At 46.8% G+C, this 23,155-nt stretch overlaps 1 protein-coding gene across 1 annotated transcript in view; it reads left to right on the top strand.

Moving 5' to 3' along the window:
* LSG1 (large 60S subunit nuclear export GTPase 1) overlaps nt 1-23,155 on the top strand; it is a 374,602-nt gene that overhangs the window by 301,262 nt on the left and 50,185 nt on the right. Inside the window, exon 13 of the mRNA XM_069618580.1 lies at nt 13,222-13,395. Within this exon, the coding sequence (XP_069474681.1) occupies nt 13,222-13,395 (174 nt within the window). The remainder of the gene's footprint in view (nt 1-13,221; nt 13,396-23,155) is intronic.

Here is a 23,155-nt window from a genome sequence, read left to right as displayed (position 1 = left end):
TCCCATAGACTTGCTGAGAGAGTCATTCCCAGTTCCAAAAAATGGTCCAGTGAAGACATAGATAGGGTCATGTCAAGAATGTCTTCTTTGGCTGATTTTTATGATAAAAATCCTGAACATTTCCTCTCGTATGATCCACAAGGGGCCACACCCTCAGGCTCTACTGATCCTATCCCCCCGAGTAAGAAGGCCCGGTTTGAAACCCCGATGAGGTCTGAACCCTTCGAGGTACAACCTTACGCAACACCATACTCACGGTATCAAGGAGAGGCTTCCTTTTGTGAAAACCAAGAATTTGGTATGATAGAAGAGCAAACCGGGACGGGCTACTATGGGGATGATGATGAGGACCAGGAAGAAGAAGAAGAGGATGACCCGGAAACATACAGAGTAGATTCCCCGGTAGAGAACGAAGCCCCGGTTACCGACTCCCCCGGTCGATAACCAACCCCTCCTAAATGAGGTTCTCGCTCGCGCAGCAGAACATTTCCACATTGACACCCACGGTGTACAGGAGGAAAGGGACTTCGCAGAAGAGTTAGTGGGAGAAAGGAGGCCTGATGCCCAGACCATCTCTATCCTTAAATCCATTCAGCGGAGAATAGATCCGTCCCTGGTGAACCCAAACCTCACCAGAGCAGTCAATCCCAGGGTTGAAAAACTTTTCAGGGCGGCACAGTCTGACCCTCTCTATATAAGAGGACATCTGAAGCCAGACTCCCTAGTTGTCACCAACATGCGTAAGAGGGCTGGGACACCCTTGTCTTCGTCAGAAGCTCCTCCCGAGAAGGAGAGCAAAAAACTATACGGTTTCGGCCGGAAGGTAGCCTCAACGTCCGCCTATCAAGCAAGGATTGCTAACTCCACCACCCTGTTGGCCAGCTACAACTGCCATCAGTGGGAAGAAGTCGCGGCTCTCATAGCCTCTGCTCCTGAACCGTTAAAGGGCCAATTAGCTCGGATTTCCGCAGAGGGTAGAGCCGTGTCTGGTTGCATTTTGAAAGCAACCTTCGACGCCGCGGACAACACAGGCAGATTAATAGCAGAAGGTACTGTTATCAAGAGACATGCGTGGTTACGGCAGTCTGGTTTTAAGGCAGAAACACACGCATCATTGTTGGACAAACCGGTGGAAGCCGATCTGTTTGGTAAGGCGGTCGAAGACGCACTGAAAAATGCCAAGGACGAATACGAGACACTCAAGTCCCTTGGGCAGTTAACCAATAAACCCCCTAACCAGAGAGGGAATAGTCATTTTCGTCGCCCACGCGGCCAAAATTCCCAGAGAGGATCTAACTATTCCCCGGGGCAGGGTACACAGTGGAACAACAACCAACAGTCTACCCAGGGTTACAGCAGAGGTAATAGGAGAGGTCGTGGTAAAGGCAGAGGCAGCCCCAGCAAGGGAGGCGGCACGCCTCCACCAAAGCAGTGACGCTCAGTTCAGGGTCCCTTCTCACGCAACCCCAGTAGGGGGACGCATTTCAAACTTCACCCAGGCTTGGGAAGGGATCACATCAGACAGATGGGTGCTGTCAACAGTATCCACAGGATATTGTATAGAGCTACTGCAGCGTCCCCGGAACCATCCTCCACGACAAAGAGTACACTCCTTAGAACATCAGAAGATTCTCCTCGAGGAGATCGCCATTCTTCTACAAAAGGACGCGATAGAACTCGTCCCGGGACACCAGGTAAACTGCCAAAGAAAGACTTGACAATGCGCCCAGTATTGGACTTACGGCCTGCCAACAAGTATGTCAAGCCCCAAAAATTTCGTATGACCTCGCTACAAGAGGTAATCCCCCTCCTAAAAAAGGGGGATTACATGGCAACCTTGGATATGAAAGATGCTTATTTTCATATTTCCATGTTCCCAGCGCACAGAAAGTACTTGCGTTTCAAGGTGGACAGTCGCCACTACCAATTCGAGGTACTGCCCTTCGGGATAGCTTCAGCACCAAGGGTATTCACCAAGGTACTGGCGGTGGCGGCTGCACACCTACGCAGGGAGGCAATCCCAGTGTACCCTTATCTGGACGACTGGCTCATAACGGGGGAAACCCTAGGAATTTGCAGGACAAACATTCAAAGGACTATCGACCTCCTACACGAGTTAGGCTTCTCAATCAACGAGAAGAAGTCAAGCCTGGTGCCAAGCACCTCAAAACAATTCCTAGGAGCAATCCTAGATACCCAGGAGGGGTTGACCTTTCCTTCAGAAGAAAGAATTTGGAATATACTACTGCAAATTCCGCATTATCAGTCCGGGCAACAAATAACGGTACGCAAAGCAATGCGTTTACTGGGCATGATGGCGTCATGCATTTACCTGGTCCCCCACGCGCGCCTGCGCATGCGTCCCATGCAGGAATGGTTGGCGAAACAGTGGTCTCAGGCAAGTGGTCAGTGGGACGATCTAGTGGTCGTTTCGCCAACACTGGTACAAAGCCTTCACTGGTGGACAAGAGAGAATCTCGCACAGAGGAAACCCTTTTACGATCCCAAAGTACAGGCAGTAGTCACTACAGATGCATATCTGACGGGGTGGGGAGCTCACCATCTCCACCATACAGCTCAGGGTCTCTGGTCTCACTCAGTGGCCAAGAACCACATCAACCTTCTAGAGCTTCTGGCAGTATTCAGAGCGCTTCAGGCGTTCGAGCCCCATCTACTAAACCTGTCAGTGCAAATTCGGACGGACACCACTACAGCCATGTTCTACCTGAACAAGCAAGGAGGGACTCGCTTGCCAAATCTGTCCAAACTTGCCCAGAAAATCTGGATATGGGCACTCAGACGGAACATCTTCCTGTCATCACAACATGTTCCAGGGGAGCTCAATTCCCTAGCGGATGCTCTGAGCAGAGACTCCCTCCCAGAGGAACACGAATGGGTTCTTCACAGAGAGGTCGTAGAAGATCTCTTCTCTCAGTGGGGTTTCCCCACTATAGACTTATTCGCCACAAGCGAAAACAGACAATGCCCAGGATTTGCATCCAGGTTCCCCCAACCAGACTCCCAGGGGAACGCCCTGTGGATGGACTGGTCAGGGATGTTTGCGTACGCTTTTCCACCAGTTCCTCATCAGGAAAGTGGTGAACAAGATGAACAGGGAATCAATGACGCTCGTCCTAGTTGCTCCCATGTGGGCAAGACAACCGTGGTTCCCACACCTACGCAGGATGGCGGTGTGCGAGCCCATCAAACTTCCAGCCTGGTACAACCTACTGTCCCAGCACCAAGGTCAAACAGTGCACCAGCAACCCAACTCAATGAACCTGGCAGCATGGCTCCTGAGGTCATAGAGTTTGGACACCTCAATTTGCGACAGAGGTGTATGGACATCCTAAAGGAATCTAGGAAACCAAACACATGGCACTGTTACTTTGACAAGTGGAAGAGGTTCGTTATCTGGTGCCAGAGTAGACAAATCAACCCAGTTGATTGCACTCCTTCCACTATTGCTACATACATGCTCCACCTGCTAGATGCAGGATTGGTTTTTAACTCACTGAAAGTACACCTGGCAGCCCTCTCGGCTTACACCACTTCCCATAGCAAGGTTTCGTGGTGGAAAGTACCAGTAGTTAAAGCCTTCATGGAAGGAGTAAAGAGACTTCACCCTCCTATTTCTAACCCACCACCAGGGTGGGACCTTAATGTGGTGCTAGCCAAGCTCATGGGCCCCCCTTTAGAAGCCATGCATAAAAGCAGTCTCAAACAACTGACTCATAAAACGGCCTTCTTAGTAGCTATTACTTCTATAAGAAGGGTCAGTGAAATTCAGGCTCTGTCAGTGCAGGATCCCTTCTTTACTATCCATAAAGACAAACTGGTTTTACGCACATACCCTAGGTTCTCACCTAAATTTATATCAAAATTCCATGTAAACCAGTCCATCGAGCTTCCGGCTTTCTTCCAGAACCCGCAAAGCTTGGCTGAGGTGAAACTACACACCCTAGATGTGCGTAGGGCGGTCCTCTACTATGTAAATAAAACAAGACCGCTAAGGAAAACAGATCAACTGTTTGTCTCCATAGGTACAGGCAGAGAGGGGGATCGCGTCTCTAAAGGTGCCATCTCGAAGTGGATTATTAACTGTATCCAGCTGTGTTACTCACTCTCTGAAAAGACTCTGCTTTTTACGCCAAGGGCCCACTCTACTAGAGGCATTGGGGCCACTCTGGCTTTCATTGCAAATGTACCCCTTGACACCATTTGCAAAGCAGCTACTTGGAGCTCTATTCACACTTTTACTCAGCATTACTGCATTGACACCCATTCCAAGGCAGATACACAAGTGGGACAAGCGGTTCTAAGACACTTATTTGCTCATGACCCTTCTCACATCCCACCTCCTTCTTCTAGTACTGCTCGCTAATCTATGCACAGCATGTGATCTAAGCAGATTCCACAAGCCTCAGAAGGGATACATTACTCACCGTAATCGTATTTCTGATGCTTGTATCTGCTTAGATTCACATGCGACCCACCCTTCCTCCCCTCCGAGAGAAGGCGCATGATTACTTGTAGTCTTACCTTTCTGTCTATCTGCTTGGATTTTCTGTACTCGCGCTACTCCTCATGCTACCTCATGTCAGGAAAAATACAATCTGAGGATCCTAGACGCGTGAGGGATCTTGGGTACAGTGGACGTCACACTAGGGATAGTATTACTGGCACGCCCTGTGCCGACGCCCATTTTCGAGTTTCGAAAAACAAACTGTAATACTCTGCAGCTTCCACTAGATGTCGGCCTATGCACAGCATGTGAATCTAAGCAGATACAAGCATCAGAAATACGATTACGGTGAGTAATGTATCATATATATATATATATATATATATATATATATATATATATTACTCCAAGATTGAGTATTGGCACAACCTCACTGGCTACGCTTGTCTTTCAAAACCACAAAATAACCACATCACAAAATAAAAATTATAAAAATGCATTGAAAGGCTGTATGTATGTATGTATGTATGTATGTATGTATGTATGTATATATATATATATATATATATATATATATATATATATATATATATAGGTGCGAGTTAGGGTAATAAATATTGTAAGGGGGATGCAGGGGTTCTCTCACAGATCTGTTCAAATATACATCAAATCATTTAGTTAGCAAAAACATGTAAGTATTCGAGATGCAATCAATTACGGAACCAGATCACAAGACAATAACCTAACTTAAGAAGTGCAAACCCTAAGATGAATGCCAGCCTTGTGCCAACAAGTCGCAGGAGCCACAATGTTTCATGTTTCTCACCAGAATGAAGTCTCTGTAGGTAAGTTTCAATATATATATATATATATATATCAACATCCAGCATTTCCGGCCATGAAATAATGGGGGGAATGGTGGATCCTATTTGAACCTATGGTTACCGTATATATTTGTATCATAGTGTTGAGATAATACTACCTGTTATATTAATCTTTTAGTGTGTTTATGAGGCCTATAATAAATAGTTGTATTTTTTTATAACTGACTGTCTACATTGAATTATGTGCCATACTGTGTGGACTCATTGAGAGCCCATAATGCCACTCTCACTCCTGAGAATAAGCCTTGACTACTTATTCACATACCTTAATTGGGTTTTGGCTAACCTTTGAGTTCCCTGTTCATCATAACTAGGGTGGCCTCCTAAAATCGGTCCACCAGGACATGTTCTAGAAATCCATTTTAACACTAGATCACACCAGTCTGCACGGGAGATTTACCATGCAGACACTTGTATATTTTGTGTCACTACAGTTGGTAAATCTGAATACAAGAGAAGGATTTCCTCCAGGCCATTTTCCACTTTGTAATTGGTTAATCTATGGTCAAAAGGGACTGGACAGGTCTTTCCTTGGTCCAATCTTACTTCTTCATTTTACTACCGAGTTAGATTTTAAGCTTAAAGAGGAGAATGGGGTCAGTTTATTTGCCACATCAGTCAAGTCCATATGTGGCTTAGGTCACCAAGATTCTCTAGCACAGGTCAAACACTTATTTTTGAAAGCAGAAACACTTCGGTTTGTTCCATTCCACCCAGATGTTAGTGTCTTGTGAGGAGTATATCTTTATGGGAGTCAAAGGCAGGAATGCATCTGAAAACAATGTTCAGAGATTCAGTAGGTGGCCTGCAAATAATCATTGGCTAAAGTGATGAATTGAACACTCGGTACAAGAACAGACTGTTAAAAAGAGAGAAATGGGCTGTGAATGGTCCAACACAATTCATTTAAAATTTATCCATTTACTTCTCTGTCTTGGCAGCTAATTTGCACAAACATGGTGTTCATGTACACCATTGCACTCAAGCACCTTGCGCCCAAGAATCAAAGACTAGGTTGCGGTACCTGGTCTATGTGCTAGAAACATGGACCATGAAAAGGATAAGAAGCTGAATGCCCTTTCTGGCAGAGTGCTCAAAGAGGTATGGGGCAACTTGCATTGCTGTTGCTGAAATTTAAAGAACCGAGAACTATTTGTCCCTTGCCAGAGTATACAATACAGTGTACAGTATAGGAATAGTCACTTTACCCACAGGTTTATGTAATGGCTTAGCAGGCGAATAACTATGTTCTGGGGGGTCACCCAGAGCAATTGCCAGAGGTTTAAGATAAATTCTAAACCTTCCAGCCATCACCTCTTGGTTTTGCTTTGTCACCTTGAGTTGCACGATTGTGCCCAGACGTGGTCCAGTGCCTGCTGGACCTAGAGACCAAAGCTAAGCCTCACTGATGAAGCTCAATGACGCTGAAACATGTCTGGGGTTGCTTGTGGTCTCGTGCAGAAGGGATGTGATCTAGCAGTTCGGGTTGTACTGTCCCCCTTTGGGGGTTGGAACCAAGCCTGATTTGCATATGTTATTTCCCCTTCCTGTAACGGTTTGGCAGGCAAAGAACAATGGTCTGGAGGGTTGCCTAGAACAATTGCCAGAGGTTGAACATCAATTCTAAACCTTCCAGCCATCACCTCTTAGTTTTCCTTTACTCACAAGTGGGCAACACATCTGGCTTTAATTCATGACCATGGAAATGATAGTGTTGCAGACAAATCTGAACTTGGAGCAGTGTTATTAACACTGAAGTCTTTCAAAGTGTTTGCAGAAAAAAGATTGACACTGCACAACAACCATTTGCAATCTACTCTCAAACTGGGAAGACTTGCTCTACATAACTTTCAGTGCTGTTACGCTGGCCATCACAAGAATGCAGTTTTGGCATCAAAAACGGAACAAAACGGCTTAGACCACTTGAACCGCAATCTCAAAAACTGCCACGAGTTGGCAGAGCAAGTATATAACCTCTTTCAGTGTTTGTACTGCCATTCTTTTTGTCCACTACAAGCGATAATGGACAAGACCTGAACTTGATACCGCAGCACCTATAAATAACATTGAGTAATGCTTGTTGATTAATAGCTCAAAACCATTACCTAGACTTTTCTGCAACCGCCTCCAGTTTTGCCAATCTATTTAAAAAGAAGAGTGACTAAGATGATGTAATTCGTGATATAGCATGGGTACGGGTGCCTTGGTTTACACAGCCCATTCAAATGTCTGCCTCTGTGCATAAATTAACATTGAGGACCCAGCTTTTGTCCTAGATGAGACAGCAGGCTTCTTCACCAGAACCTAGAGACCACTCGGCAGTGTAATCCAGTAGAAATATTGTACTGTCTAGTGAAGAATGAAAAATGTGCCCCTTTTACTCATGGATATTTTACAGCGTTCATCTTTTTACTTAATTGTACTTGACTATTCAGTACACTTTTCTATTTTAACTGCATACAGTAAAGCACCTGGAACTATGTCTTTATTTAATGACCAGTGGATACCTTCCAGGTCAGTTTCGAGATAACTGACCTGGAAGGATCAGGATTTCTCTAGCCCTTGGGCGAAGCGGGGCAGGGGGGTGGGGGTCTTCCTCAATTGAAAACCTCTTTGCCGCAAGACACTAGTGCAAATGTATAGGTGGTGAATCTAAGCTTCCTTTAGTTCCTCACACTGGTTCAGTCATTCAGATATTGTTTCACTGACAGGACTGTACACTCATCTGAAAACTGAACATAACCCCCTCAATCCATAGGAGCTCTATGTCCTGTTTGATATCCAAGGGAAGACTCTCTATTTCCACTTCCATATTTAACCGTGTTGGGCCAGCTTTTAGAGAACTAGAATTCAGACCCACAAATATGTCTCCTGAAGTCATGAATACGGCTAAGAAAGGGTCTGCCAGAATACAGTTGTGGCTTATGTGAGTACCTTTGGCTACTACAGATGAATCATGTTCTCTAGTCAGTCAAGTGGGCAAGACTTGCTTCGGCTTGATCATTAGTTTCCAACATCATGTATACAATCTGAATATTGTTTAAACACGTTTGCATAATTTACCTTCTCGACATATTCCATCATGGGAAATTATTCCGTTTGAGGACTGCTTTACAATGGATCATAAGAATTTGTAGTGTCATCTCTCCAGGTTCCTTCTGCTTCAGAACAGGGCAATTCATTTTTGCAGACACCTGTTGCATACATATTCAACCTACCTTCCCCAAGTGAGCTCAGAATTTCAGTTAATCTAGACTGGAGCTATCTTTCGATTTTGTGCATGATTTCCTGGGTGAATGAATCCTTGCACAATGTGAAAAGGGAAACTGGCACTTAAGTTTGGCCTAGACCCAGAGTTTAATGATGTTTCCGAGCTCTTTTTGGCTTGGGTCAATAATGTTTCTGGTAGGTGTCTGAGAAACCAGGCTCGATCATCTTTCGTGTGATGACTGCTTTATTGTTGTCTTGCAAGACAAGAATTGCAGAAACCTACATCTGTCTGGAACATTGACCACACTACTCTATCCGGACCTCCTGACCTTTTATAGGTCAGCAGTCTCCTATCCGAGCCAAAACCTAAGAAGGTTCAGGCAAACATTGGTATGCCTTTTGGCAAATAAATCTCTGTGCCAGTCAGCACAGTGCATCCTTTCTTTAGTCCTTTCTTGATATCTAGTTCTGACCCTTGATTCATATGGCGGCTTCCGGTCTCTCGCTTCCCACCAAAGGGCATAGGCACCTCTCCCACTGTGACAACACCCTTGTTCTGTGAGCAGTCCATTGTCCTTACCAAACATATCCATTCCATTTTGCATAGCCACATGGAACGAAAAGGCCTTGGCCTGAATTCTTGCAGAACAGTGTTTTTCCAGTCCTTCCCTCCATGCATGCCCAAAATCTGGGTCGGACTGGGGCACAATATTGTCTCGGGCACCAATGAAAAAGTGGCCCACAGTTGCGGATGGCAATTCATTCCTTTTGTGACGGGTGCGGGGTGAGAGATGAGGAGGCGGGGTTGATAATGTGATGCAAATTGTGCATTTTAAAGAATATGTATTCAATAACACTGGTCAAAACTACTGCTCGCATGGTGAAGTAACTTATTCAACTGGGCCACTTTGACCAAAAAAAACTGGCCCATGCTATAGTTTTGTGTTTTTGGTTTGGGCATTGCCCTCTAGGCCAGTCCAAGCCTGCCCAAAATTGTGCTGTTCTACAAGCATTGACAAAGCAAATTCTAATATCCAGATGGCCTAGGTATCACCTACACTAACTATGCAGATGATACACAGATCCTCATCCTGTTGACTGGAGATTACGACAAGGATTTGGCCTTTATGAACAGAGTATATCTCATCATCCAGGCATGGATGGCCTGTCATTGACTAACCCTGAATGATGACAAAACGGAACTCCTCATTCTGGGCACCACGGCTAATCTCAATAAATTAGGCCATCTATATTCTAACTTCACCATAGACAACAACAACATCCCAGTAGCCAAGGAAGTGAACACTCTTGGCTTCTACCTAGACTCCACTCTCACCTTCAAAAAACTAGTAAACTCCATGGCCTTGGCCACCGCTTACACGTGCAAGCTAATTAGAGCAGCTAAGCCTTTCCTTACACATAATAACTGCATTACTCTAGCAAGAGCCTAGGTATTATATAAACTGGATTATTGCAACACCCTATACATAGGTTGCAACAAATACATTACCAACAAGATCCAGATCTTCCAAAATAATGCTTTGAGAGCAGCCCTCAACATTCCCAAGAAAGCCCACATATCTGACTTTAGAAGATCCTACAACTGGCTCTCCACCAAAGACAAAATTCTCCTTAAATCAGCCTCCCTAACTCATAAATGCTTACATTTGGCCGCCCCTCAGTACCTTACTTCCAGGTTCCGGAGACAATCCACTAACCGCCCTTCCAGAACAGCTAATATTAACCTACTTCAAGTGCCTAGATTCAAACGTATAAAGACTGGTGATAGTAGCTTCCCGGTCAAAGCTGCCCAAAACTGGAACTCGCTCCCACCCTCTTTAAGAGAAGACATGCCCTACCCACGCTTCAGATCTAACCTCATCCAATGGATTAAGCAGCATGACATTTGACCCTCAACCACACTGCCTACCACTGTCCACTACTGCGTATAATTGTATATATTGTATATAACTGTTGCTTGATGCTCTACTATTTTGCTCATTTGTTTGATATATACCAGCACTGTTTTGCTGAACAATCCTCTTTTCCTTCTTCTGCGCCCTAATACCCTTGGGTCTGACGCGCGTTATAAATAAAATAAACAAATAGTGCATCAAAACCTCACAAAGTCTGCTGTAAAGGAAAAATCTAAGGGCATTGCTAACTTGATGTCATTAGAGGTGGTGGGTGGCCTAAACTTTATTTTCCATTATTTGTCATCATGTATTTCTCTTTCTTTTCTCCCACATAGATAAGCCTTCAAGGCCCTCTTTTTCCCTAAGTTTCATCTAATGTAGGAAGCACTTTTATATCTGCACTGTTCTTTTTTCAGTGATCTTTAGGGCAAGCATAGTGGCCACAGTGATGGGGTCAGGTTAATGATATGTCAGCGGGGGAAGGGTGAAATGGGGGGGGGCCCTGCCTCCGACCCCCTTATGTGCCACGCATGTACATACTTGTGCCGCCCTCAGTCCCAAAGTGCCTCCCAGTACTTTTTCTGGCCACTGTTCTCTTTTCCATTTCAGAATTTCCAACACTCTAAGTGCACCTCAGAGCAACAGAGAAAACCCATATGAGCTTTTGGAACGGAATCAAGAACAGCCAGGAAATTGACTGGAAATGTCACTGCCAAACAGAAATGAGGCATCCAACATCTAATCGGACAACCCCAGATGTACCGTAGGCAAATGGAGGGCCAGCAGAAAACGAACTTGGGAGTGAGGACAGACTGCAGAGGGACAGGAGAGATGCAGAAACCCTCCCCAAACCCAATTAGCAACAACACCCACCAACTGGAGTAAAGTTACAGGGACTGCAAGCAGCTGAAGCCACTAGCTGCTACCCCACTAGCGACGGTTTCAAAAAGCATGCTGGAAAAGGGAGGGACTTGAGTTTTATTTTATAAAGCCTCTCATCTGGGTAGGCCACCTCCTGGGGGAAAAGGCAGTCGAAGATTGGTTCAGTCAGGTGAGCTCTGTAGGCAGTGGAAGTGGGAGATGTTGACAGAGCCAGCAGGAACACTGTACGAAAGGGTACAGAAGGAAAGGCAGAGTGTGTGTTTGGGTGAGGTCAGCGGGGGAAGAAGGGTGGTGGATAGAGAAGTGGAGGCAGATTACTCTGGCATTTTGCAAGGTGAATCATTTGTGGGGGAAGAGTGGTACCCGTTTGTGCCCGTTTAGCAGTGAATTAGTGTTTGTGCAGGTAAGGGTCATGTGGGAGATGGGAGTAGCGGAGTGAGGGTCGTAGGAGTAGAGTGAGTGAGCGGGTGTTGGGAGAGTGAGGATAGTAGAATGGGGTGTACGGGTGGGGGTTGAGGAGAGAAGAGATCTGGGAATAGTGAGATTGAGTGTATGTGGAGAGTGAGCAGGGTACGATCTCCCTGGAAGGATAAGCAGGGCGCCATATTTCTGGGTTAGGGGGTGTGCAGATGGGTTTAGTGAGTGGTATGGCGAGGATAATAGTGTGGGGAGAGCGGTAGTGCTGTGGAGAAGGTGAGTAGTAATGAGTAAAATCCTCAGGTGACCGTAAGCAGTAGAAAGAGGGGGAACATTGGAGGGATAGAGGAGAGGGCCTGTCGTAGAATGTGGGGAAGACGTGGGTGGAGTAGGAGGGAGGAGAGTAGGAAGAGGTAAGTGAGAGCGATGGAGGCATAGGGAGAGGAACATCCGTGCATCGAAGTGTAAGAGAGACTGGGGCCTGAGTGTCCGCAAGGCACAAACCACTACGTTACATCACATTGGAGAAACTTGAAGCAGGGATGACCTAGATTGTTCCAAAGAGAGATTTAGATGGATAAGGCGTTTGCCTTTAGGCCATCACACAGTAAGACAGAATCTTAAGACAGTAGGGGTTACCGATCACCAGACGACCATCCTGGGGTTTAGGGACACCAGGTCTACAGAGCGAATGACCCTCACAAGAGGATTGAAGAGGGCAAGGCCACCCCCTTTTCAGCACACTGCGTTCCATTGAACCCTCAGCCTGTCTTTATACTAAATAATCTACCCATTGAAGGAGAGAAGACTTGATACACCTTGCACTGTATTTAAAACAATTGAATCTTCCTGGACTTCCAAGTTGTTCAGGCCGTGTCACACCATCCTGCAGAGATGGAAATTCTCCTCTCTGGACGCAATCTAGAGAACTGATGATGAAAGTTGCCATGTATGGTGCAAGAATCTTGTTCCCTTCACGACTGGCTTGCTCTAAGTTAACTGGTTCCTTCCACAATATTTGCAGAGTACTCTGTTCCCGTTGACTGGGAAGCGAAGGGAGTGTGAACTGTTACTATGTTCAAAGACCTTGTTAAATTCTCAGTGCACACAATCTTTCTGCAGCTGAACTGTGCTGGTAATAGAACTTGTGACTTGCTTAATGTGTTTGATACTGAGGTGTGAGGCCCTGCAGATGTAAGGCGGGTCAGGCCCCATCCACATCAGAGGGATTTCTGGTTGCACGTAATTGATCAGGGTAAGAATGCTGTACCCCCTTTTACTCCTTTCACCCTTACAAATTACATTAATGCCTGTTTCGATGGCTCCTGTTAGGCTCAAGCACAAGAAACTATTATACTGATGCCCTGTTACAATGCTAAATGTTTCTCTTTTATGCAATAAAATGAGCAGCCTCAAATAACTATCCTTTTCATTGTTCTTTTTCCAGGGCAAACTCTCATACTGCCACCCGCCACCTGGTATTAATGCCTCTGATTTTCAACCGCAAAATGACCGATTCTTTGAGCACACAGATTTGCCGAATGGCACAAAATTGAAACCAGGAAGAAACCAGAAAGCGAAACAAATTGAAAATATTGTTGACAAAACATTTTTTCATCAGGTATGTAACAAAGCAGAATCTTGGGTGTTCCATGTTTCTTGAATGACTATTAGTGTATGTTTTTTGCCATGCTCTGAAACTGTTACATTAAACAACCAATAACTTTAGTTTCCTTATTGATTTCTTATGTGTACTTGTTCATTTGGTTCTGGGAGGCCTGATGAAGTCTCGCCTGTTTTACTCTTGATTCTTGCTCTTAGTTTGCTTTGTTTCATTATTTTATAATTCAGCATAGTGTGAGAACTACTTGCTTTTATGAGAGATGTACAAAATGTAGCTTGTCACCGGAGCGTTATTTTCTTTGTCTGACCCTTTTTATATTTTTGATAAAACATTTTCTATTGTTTTTCAACACAAACTATACAAACATACATTCACTTCCTTACAATATTATGTACGGTGGTCAGTCGTATAGCAACCATGTAAATAGGTAAGTTGGATCACATCTTGTTACCACCCAATGATCTCTCGATATCCACAAAGTCCTTTAGTCTCCTCCCATCTCACCCATATTCTATTAGCTTTCACTGGACAACCTCTTGCCATATATGCCGCACACATGTCTACATCAGCGACCCATTGGGCCAGGCCCGGACACTCCGGTGATCCCCATCGTTGGGCTATATTGCATTTTATTAGTCCTACTGCTGTAGATAAGAACAGCCTTTCCCACCTATTGGTGGCGTTTTCGTCAGGGATGCTCAACAGTATTTGAGGATCAAGTGGTATTGTTCTCACTAGAATATCAGCTAATTTACCACAGCATTGTCGCCAGAATCTTCTGATCCGGGGGCATTCCCACAGGATGTGTTTGAAGGTGCCTTCCCCCTCTCGACACTGTAGACAATTCGGATCTGGGCCCGCTTCCACCAGTTCAACCCTGGGGTAATAGAATTTTAAGCTGTATCAAGCGCAGCTTGGAAGCAATCGCGATCTCTGGCGGGTACCTTTAAGACTTGTATCCAGTCTTCTGGGTCGATAACACCTTTTTATTTCCCAACTTCATTTAAGATTGGTCAGCTCTGGGGTGGCAAAGGCTGTTATAGCATTGTATAGGATGGAAGTGACACTGGTGGGTATGTGTTCTATCAGGAGGTCACGCTTCAAGGGTGTGCATTTGGGCGCATCCGTGAGTGCAGGCAAGTGCCTCCCCAAGGCGTGGGTAAGTTGCATATAGTGATACTACTCAGTGTTCGGTAGCCCAAACTTCTGTTGCAGTGTTTCGAATGGAGCTATGTTGCCCTCAGTAAGAACGTCGCTCACCCTGGTGACTCCCGCCTCCACCCACCTTGACCAGTTCCGTAAGATTACCGTTGTACCAGAAGGGTTGCATCAGGGTCACCTTATTTCTCCACCCAATGTGTGCGTGTGTTTTCTTCCAGAGTATGGTGATGTGCGCTGCCATCGTCTGTGGGGGAGGTCTAGTGAGAGTCTGATGGATTGTGTCAAGTGGCGATGTTTTTCCGGTCTCTGCTCGGCCCTGTGTGTGGCAATTCCGATCACTGCAGCGTCAAGGGGAGGAGCATCCAGTGCCGGAAATCATCCATAAGGCAATCGGTAAGCGGGTGTAGGTTACGGGGTATATAGTCCGAACGGTTCCTAGAGATCCGGATCCCCAGGTAGTGAAAAACCTCACGTTTCACCTGGTATGTGCAATCCATGGGAATGGCGTATTCCCCGCCCTTCACCGGGAAGAAAACAGATTTCCCCCAATTGCCCATTAGCCCACTAAACTCTCCAAAGCATGCCAGCATCCGCGTAACCACCGGACATGACCAGGCTGGGTCGCTTAAATATATCAGAAGATCATCAGCGTAGAGGTATACTCTATCCTCTCCGCCTTCCGGCCAGCTGAAACCCTTCCATGTGTTGACCTGCCGACGCTATTGGGCCAGAGATTCAATTGCAAGTCCAAAAAGGAAGGAGGACAGGGGGCACCACTGTCATGTCCCTCTGCCCAGTTGGAAGGATCTGGAGGGCCATCGGTTAACCCTGACCTCCGCGTGCGGGGCTTCATATCATAGCTTCACCCAACCCAGGAAGGTCTTGCCGAACCCTATTTACTGCATTATTTCCCAGAGCCTTTCCCATATCACCGAGTCAAAAGCCTTTTCAAAATTGATGGCTTGTAGTGCAAGTGGTGTGTCAAGAATGGGAGCACGTTCCATGAGCAGGTGGAGGCGGCGTATGTTCATTTGTGTGGCATAAAGCTGCATTGATCGGGGTGGACCAGGGAGAAGATGGCTGATTGTAGTCTGGTAGCGAGAAGTTTGGCAAGAATCTTGGCCTCCCCATTAATCCACGATATTGGCATATATGAGGTGCATAATTCCGTAGGTTTACCTGGCTTGGGGATGACCACAATGCTGGCCTTACGCAGGTCAGGAGGAAGGGTACCCTGTTCTTTGGGATGGAGGAACATCTTGTGAAGGGGGGTTGCCATCTTCTCTCCCCCGAGCTGCTTCCAGGTCTCCACCGGTAGGCTATTGGGACCCTGTGTTTTTCCAGAGTGCAGTTGAGTGATGGCCTCCGCTATTTCTGTTTTGGTAAGATCTCTATCTAGTTGTGCACGATGTTGTTCGGACAGTTGAGGGGAGCGCAATATCATCTAATAAGGAAAGATCCATCGGGGACGACGTGGCTTGATGGAGAGCAGCGTAGAAGCTGGCAAAGGTCTCTGCTCTTAGGGTCCAACTGGATCCGTTCGTTCTGCGCATCTACGACCTCCCTAACATGTCGGTGTCCTTCGTCCCTGCTCTCCAGCCAGGCCAACATCTTGCCTGCTTGATCAACTTGTTCGTAAATACAAGCCTTTGATTCCCGATGGGCATGCTTGGCGTTGTCTAATGCAATGTTTCGGAGGCATTGTCTGGATTTTAGAAGGGACCAGTGTGTTTCAGGGGTGGCATCTATGATAATTTAGCCGCCCATTCCTCTGCCTCCCTCTCGGCATCCTTCACTTTCCGCAATTGTTATTTCTTTTTATTGGATGTCCAGGAGATTATTTCCCCTCTAAGCACTGCCTTGTAAGGCTCCCATAATACTACAGGGCTATCGACTGTGGTGGAGTTTATTTCAAAGTATTCAGTAGTTTTTTTCCGTAATGTGTTTGTATTTTGTATTTTTTTGTATTTTTGTTTATTTATAGTGCGCACCTTGCCCCGGGGCATCTGGGCGCATGTTTAAGGAGGCGGTTACAAGTTACAGCAAATAGATACCCTAAACATTTTTACACATATTTACATAGAGTTCAGAGCATCAACAGAGAGGAGAGGAGCGAATCTAAGAATGCAGTAAAAAAACAGTCTATGTACAATGAGCAGTCGGTAATGGAATTGACAGGTGTAAGGCTTATAAAGAGGAGGCTATGGTGTCCCGTTCATGTAACCACAGTTTAGTTTTAGCTTTGAAGGCATAGATGTGAAGAACGTTTCTGAGAGCATTGGGAAGAGTGTTCCAGAGCTTAGCCGCGAGGACAGGGAAGCTAGAGCCTCCAGCTGTCAGTAGCTTGAAGCTGGGAATAGTCAGCGTATGAGCCTGAGATGATTTTAGTGGTCTAGTTGCTGTGTGTTGTATGAAGCGCGAGGAAAGGTAAGCCGGGGCTGCTCTGTTCTGGGCCTTGTGTGTTAGAACAAGTGCTTTGAGGGATATGCGGTGAGTAATGGGTAGCCAGTGCAAGTTGCGTCTCGTGTTAGATATGTGGGAACGCCTAGGAAAGTTGAGAGCTGCCCTTATGGCGTTGTTCTGCATGACCTGGAGTTTATCAATGTTTCTTTGACTAGTTCCTAGGTAGAGGGTGTTGCAGTAATCGATTTTGGACATGAGGGTTCTGGCGAGAATCAGACAGTTCTCCGTAGTCAAGAATGGGCGACATGCTGTAATCAATTTGCAAGTATAGGATGATGCTGAGACAACTGCGTTGGTTTGTCGATTGAGGGATAGAGTCGAGTCAAGCTATATTCCAAGTGTTTTAGTGACGTTGGAGACTTTAATAGCGTTCCCATCAATAATGAAGGAATTGAACTTGGGGTCAAGTTTAGAGAGTTTGTATTGAGATCCAAGAATGATTAATTCCGTCTTTCCATCATTAAGGCAAAGCCCATGATGAGCCATCCAGGCTTGAATGACAGTGTAGACTGTATTGAGAGCTTTGGCATCTGTTACATAATCGCCAGTGATAGGGATGAGTATCTGGGTGTCATCCGCATAATTCGTGTAGGAGACACCCAGATAGTCAAGTATATCAAAGAGCGGTTTAGTAAACACGTTGTAAAGTGTGGGAGATGCACAAGATCCTTGTGGAACTCCGCACGGGACGTGGGCTGGATCAGCTGCGGCTATGGGAGAGAAAACCCTCATGGTTCTGTTTGCCAGAAAAGAGCTAATCCAAGATGTGGCTGCGTCTGAGAAGTGGGCCGCAATTTTGAGGTGGTGGCAGAGGATTTGGTGATCGACCAAATCAAAGGCAGGTGAAAGATCAAGGAGGAGCAGGAGTGCCAGTTTGCCCTTGTCTTTCAGCTCCTCAATTTGGGTTTTCAAGTCGATTAAGGCTGTCTCAGTACCGTGTCTAGGACGGAAGCCAGATTGTCTAAGCCCTAGAAGATTGTTGGTTTCAAGATAGTCTTGGATTTGGAGATAGGCTGCGCGGTCCAGAATTTTGAGAAGGTAAGGCACCGTGGTGATGGGCCTGTAGTTAGAAGGATTACTGGGATCAAGATTAGGTTTTTTGATTAATGGGATGACCCAAGCATCCATAAGGTTGTCAAGTACAATGCCCGATTTGAAAGAGGCATTAATGAAAGAGGTAATGAAAGGGGCAAGATCATGAGCAGCTTCCTTTATGACCGGTGCAGGGCAGGCGTCACCTTGGCAATTGGAAGGCTTAAGCTTCGTTATGATATTTTCGACTTCCTTAATGGTGAGGGGTGAGAAGCTGAAAGGTTGGACGGAATGTTTGGGAGAAAGGGTTTTGTATGATGGGGGGGGGGGTTACCCGTTGAGTCGGCGAGGTGGCTTTTTTTTTTTAGTGTTAATCTTGTCTTGGAGCAAGTCAATTTTATCAAGCAGTGCCTTTTGAATATTGGAGCACCATTCAGTGTCCGGGGTGCATGTATCAAGCGTGGCAACAGGGGACTCAATTCCTTAAGGATCTTGAAGAGTTCCTTGGTATTTGATTGGGCTTGAATGATCCTTTTGTTATATAATTCCTTCTTAGCAGCTAGGATGGCTTCTTTGTAGGTAAGGGAGGCTGTGGTGAGGTTGTTTTTGTTGACTAGGGAAGGTGAGCTTTTCCAAAGGGCCTCGGCTTTTCTTTTTTCTTTGCGCAGGTCGCGTAAACCAAGAATTAAGGTGGAGCCGCGGTTTTTGTTTGTGCAGTTTGAGGGGGGCAATGGTGTTGAGGGCTTTTAGCATGACACGGTTGTAGGTGTCTACTAGCACTCTGGGGTCCGAGCATGTGGTGGACGCCGAGTTCAAAAGAGGAAGGATAAGTGGGAGTAATTTCTCAACCGTAATATCCTTTTTGTTGCGTGTGGAAGTGGGATGGGCAAGGTTGGGTTTATCTGTGTGTGGAGTGGAATTAATGGAGAATGATATTTTGTGGTGATCAGACCATGCACATGGCAACACAGAGGTGACGTTAAGCGCACAGTTCAAGTCAGAGACCCAGTCAAGAGTGCGACCCTTGATGTGGGGTGGGCTCATTGACATGTTGGGTGAGACCGAAGTCGGCCAGGACTCTTTCTAGGTCAAAGGCTTTGGTGTCATTCGTATCTTGGTAGCCTAGATTGAAGTCTCCCAATATAATGATTTGCGAGTTGGGCTTAGTACTAGTAGCTAGGATAGATGAAATGTCCTCTGCGAATGAAGAGGTCGGGCCAGGGGGCCTGTAAATGAGATGTATAGTGGCCGTGTGATTAGGAGAGATCGGCAGTTTAATAGACAGTAGTTCTGCTGATGGTAGCTGCAGGCTGTTGGCAGCTCTGAGGTTAAGTGAACTCTTAAATATGAAGGCTAGTCCACCCCCCTTAGTTTGATTGGTGTCCCTGTCACACCTGATAATGGAATAGTTGTCTGGGATGGCCAGGGTCAGAGAAGGACCGGATGCTGCATGCAGCCGAGTTTCCGTGATTGCGAGAAAGTCAAGGTTTTCTGTGACTATGAAATCTGCAATATCTAGGGCGTGTGCAGGGATGGAGCGTGCGTTAATGAGCGCGCCTTTGAGTTTAGGGGCAGTGATGGCAATGTGAACAGGAGGAGGTGAGTCAATTTTAGGTGCCGAGTGGGCCGTGGTTTTGTTATCGCTGGAGTTTGAGATATTGACAAGCGTGGGATTGTTCAGGTGGTAGGACCAGTAGAGACATCTGGAAACTAATCTTTGGTTTCTAACTGATGAGGCACATGGTTGACTGGAATGGTTGGGAGAGGTCGATATGGCATGATGAGGCAATGGTGGACAATTGGCAACAGTGTGTTCCTGTGATAGAGAGGAACTCGCCACCGGATTGACTGTGCCTATGTCAGGCCTAGTGTGGTGTCTGGCGGATGTAATCAGGTTGTTGATGGTTGTGGGATGGTGGTGAGGTAGGTGGCGCAGGCGCGAGCCGAGCCTGGAATTTCTAATGATAGTGGGACATGGTTGATTAGGGGTCGGTTTGGTGGCGAAATGTAGAAGCCAGAGGGCTGGCGCGTTTAAATAGGGATTAGGACCTGTCATGATGAGTGAGAGGTAGTTCAGGAGATGTTATACTGATTGTGGAAGTGGGCAAGGCGTAGAGCTGTGTGGTGCAGGTGAGAAGGGGTGACCAGATAAGGATCTGAAAGGTGAACAATAAGTACGTGAACAGATGTCGAGTGGACTGGGGTGCATGCTTTGGTGCATTAGCAAGCGAGGGTAAGTGGTAGTGGTGAGTGCCAAAGGTGCAATGCATTTTAAGGGCTAGATCAAGGTGAAGTGAGGTAGGGGAGGAACCAAAGTTATCTACCTAGACGGTGGGTCAGTACCAATTGGGCAGGAGAGCAATAAGAGGGAAGATAGGCTGGCAGGTAGGTACAAGTGCCAGCATAAAGAGGCGGCCAGTAGATGTGCAAGTTAGTAGGCTATGCAGTGTCCGAATCAGATGATTCGTAGGTCACAGTAGATACAGATCAGTTTGGTTGGGCGGGCACATGGGCAACAGGCCTAGTATATTGACCGAACAGGAGTCTTGGAGACCAGGCAAAACAAGAGGCAATTCAGATATGCTAATTGACTAGCATAGGCAATATGCAGCAGGCAAGGGGATGGCAAGCGACCAATAGTGGCACAGTCAATACAGTTCAATATGGCTGGCAGGGCACAAATGTGGCATGCATAGAGTGGCAGCCGTCCAAAGTAGCGCAGTGACCATGCTATTCAGTAGGCAGTTCAGGTTAACTAGCATGGGCAGCACCGTCATAGCGAAAGCATGCTATATACAAAATACAAAGTGAACTGGTTAACGGGGCACATAAACAAAGATAGTGCTTGCAGTTTGCATAAGCTAGTAACAAATGTGAGGTAATTGCGTTTCGAGCGGTGTGATCAAGCAAATGTCAGGGCGCCGGGGCCAGTGAGGCTGCGCAATGCGGTAATCTACAGAGTGTCTGTCACCAGTGTGACAAATAGGTCAGAAGAAATAGTACCTGTGGTGTGCTGCAAGGCGGTGCTAGCACTGCATAGGAGACCTGCAGGGGTCCAGGCGGACGGCTTTGCAGGTCTGGATCAAAGTACAGGCAGTGCCAGTTGTATCTGCGTTAGTGTATGAGGATGAAGGTGTCGGGCATCATGGCGTCGCCTAGCCGCAGCGTCCCGGGGCGAACAGGGGAAGAACAGGGCCTTTTTCCTCTGGCCTTCTTCCGGAGCCGGCTTCCACCTACCGGTGTAGGGGATTGGATAAAATATCAGCTGGTTGCTTAGGAATTCAGGCAGCCTCGTTTTCAGGCCGCGTTGCGACCGCCATTTTGGGGTCAGGCTACAATTGGGACAAAATGGAGGATCGGCGTAGCAGCGATGTGCTAATGCACAGGAGGGGCTCTGTTGGGCAGCAGGGCTCAGAAGGCAGATGCAGAGTGGGTGAAGGAGGCTAGTTAGCCATTCACTTGCCTTATCTATATTGCTGTCTCCGGGATTGCTGCATCATGAAGGTCAGGCAGCATATTGTTCCGGCGGGCGCTTCAGGTCCTGAGAGGGGCAGGGAGGGGCTCCAGCCCTCTCACTCTTCGAGGTGTGTGGATGTAGCTGAATGGGGCTCACTGGGGAAGAACAGGGCCTTTTTCCTCTGGCCTTCTTCCGGAGCCGGCTTCCGCCTACCGGTGTAGGGGATTGGATAAAATATCAGCTGGTTGCTTAGGAATTCAACGAGTTCGGGGAAGCCAAGATAATAGCTGTTTAGCCTCCACGTCTTGGATGTGCGGGGGGGCAGATCTGTCCATGCGCAGCTCCAGGACCAGGGGCGAGCAGTCAGAGATGCTGCAGGGGAGCAATTCAACTTACCCTATATGCTTCTGGAATCGGGAGAAAATAATCGAGTCTGGATAAGGAGGCGTGGGCCCCCGAGTGGAATGAGTAACCTCTGTCCATTGGGTAAAGTTCTCTCTATGCGTCACAAAAGCCAAGGGCCGACGAAAATGTTGCTAATCTGGCGGGAATGTTTGGGTTACGAATGTATGTGCGGTCTAGTGTGGTGTTCATCACACCATTGAAGTCCCGGCGGGATGTATACGGCCAGGATGGTTAATGTTTCCCCCAGAGCGTGCCCTGTATCACCACATAACGGCCCCTGGGATCCTGTTCCACTGAGAGCATCGTGAATGGGAGGCGCTTGTGTATTAGGATCAAGATCCCGGGGGGCCCCATAGTATACCCAGCATGGATTGCAGTACGATAATTTCTCCTTCGGAAAAGGGTACAGGTCGTGCCGGTGAGATGTCTCAGTGAGGAGGGCAATGTCAGGGGAGTGCCTATTAAAGAATTGGGTGACGAGATGCCGCTTGATTCCGGATCCCATTCCATTCACATTCCAGGTGAAGAGCTTGAGAGATTTGCAGCGATTGGTGGTCCTTAATGGGATTTGTGTGCATGCCATAAGGGTCGTACAACGTATGGTAGGTGGACGATTGATCTGAATAAGGCAGGTGAATGTATTGGATTCCACTCACAACAAACTCAAACAATAAACAAAACTTAACAATCCACTGCCTTCCCACCCCATACTTCACCCCAACCTGAAGTATCTGTTGCCCAAACATTTGCTGGCGGTGAAAAGACTACGCTGTCAGCTCTAACTTAAAACATAAACCACCCCAAAAAAGCAACCTGAAGGTCGTGGCCGAATAGTCTCGGATAGGACTGATGTAAAGTTCCGTCCGGAACAATCCAGTTCTAAGGGAAAAAGAAGGGGAAAATAGCAGGGGGGGAGGAGTAGAGGAGGGGGATCGGGAGGCCTACAGGGGCTCAAGTTGCGAGCTGACACCATGGCGGTACCGTGGCACATTCAGTGGTAGGCTAGCAGGATGTGTCATTAGTTCGCCAACTCATATTTGCTCGGTTTCCTGCTCACTGGCCTCCAGGCCATAGTCTGCTTATCAGGAGTCAGCTATCCGCTTGCGTCCGTCCTGTTCTGGTGATCCTGGGTGCCTTTCCGGAGGGGAGTCCGTGGCAGGGAGGGCTAGGGGGCCACCCCAATCACCTTCAATTCACCTTGATGGCTTTTATGCAACACCGATCAGAGCTAATAAAAAG

This window comes from Ambystoma mexicanum, chromosome 10 (genome assembly GCF_040938575.1).
Source record: "Ambystoma mexicanum isolate Mex_15411 chromosome 10, UKY_AmexF1_1, whole genome shotgun sequence".
In the NCBI taxonomy this organism is placed as follows: domain Eukaryota; kingdom Metazoa; phylum Chordata; class Amphibia; order Caudata; family Ambystomatidae; genus Ambystoma; species Ambystoma mexicanum.
The sequence above is the reverse complement of the archived record's forward strand: the minus strand, read 5'-3'. Positions and strand labels throughout refer to the sequence as shown.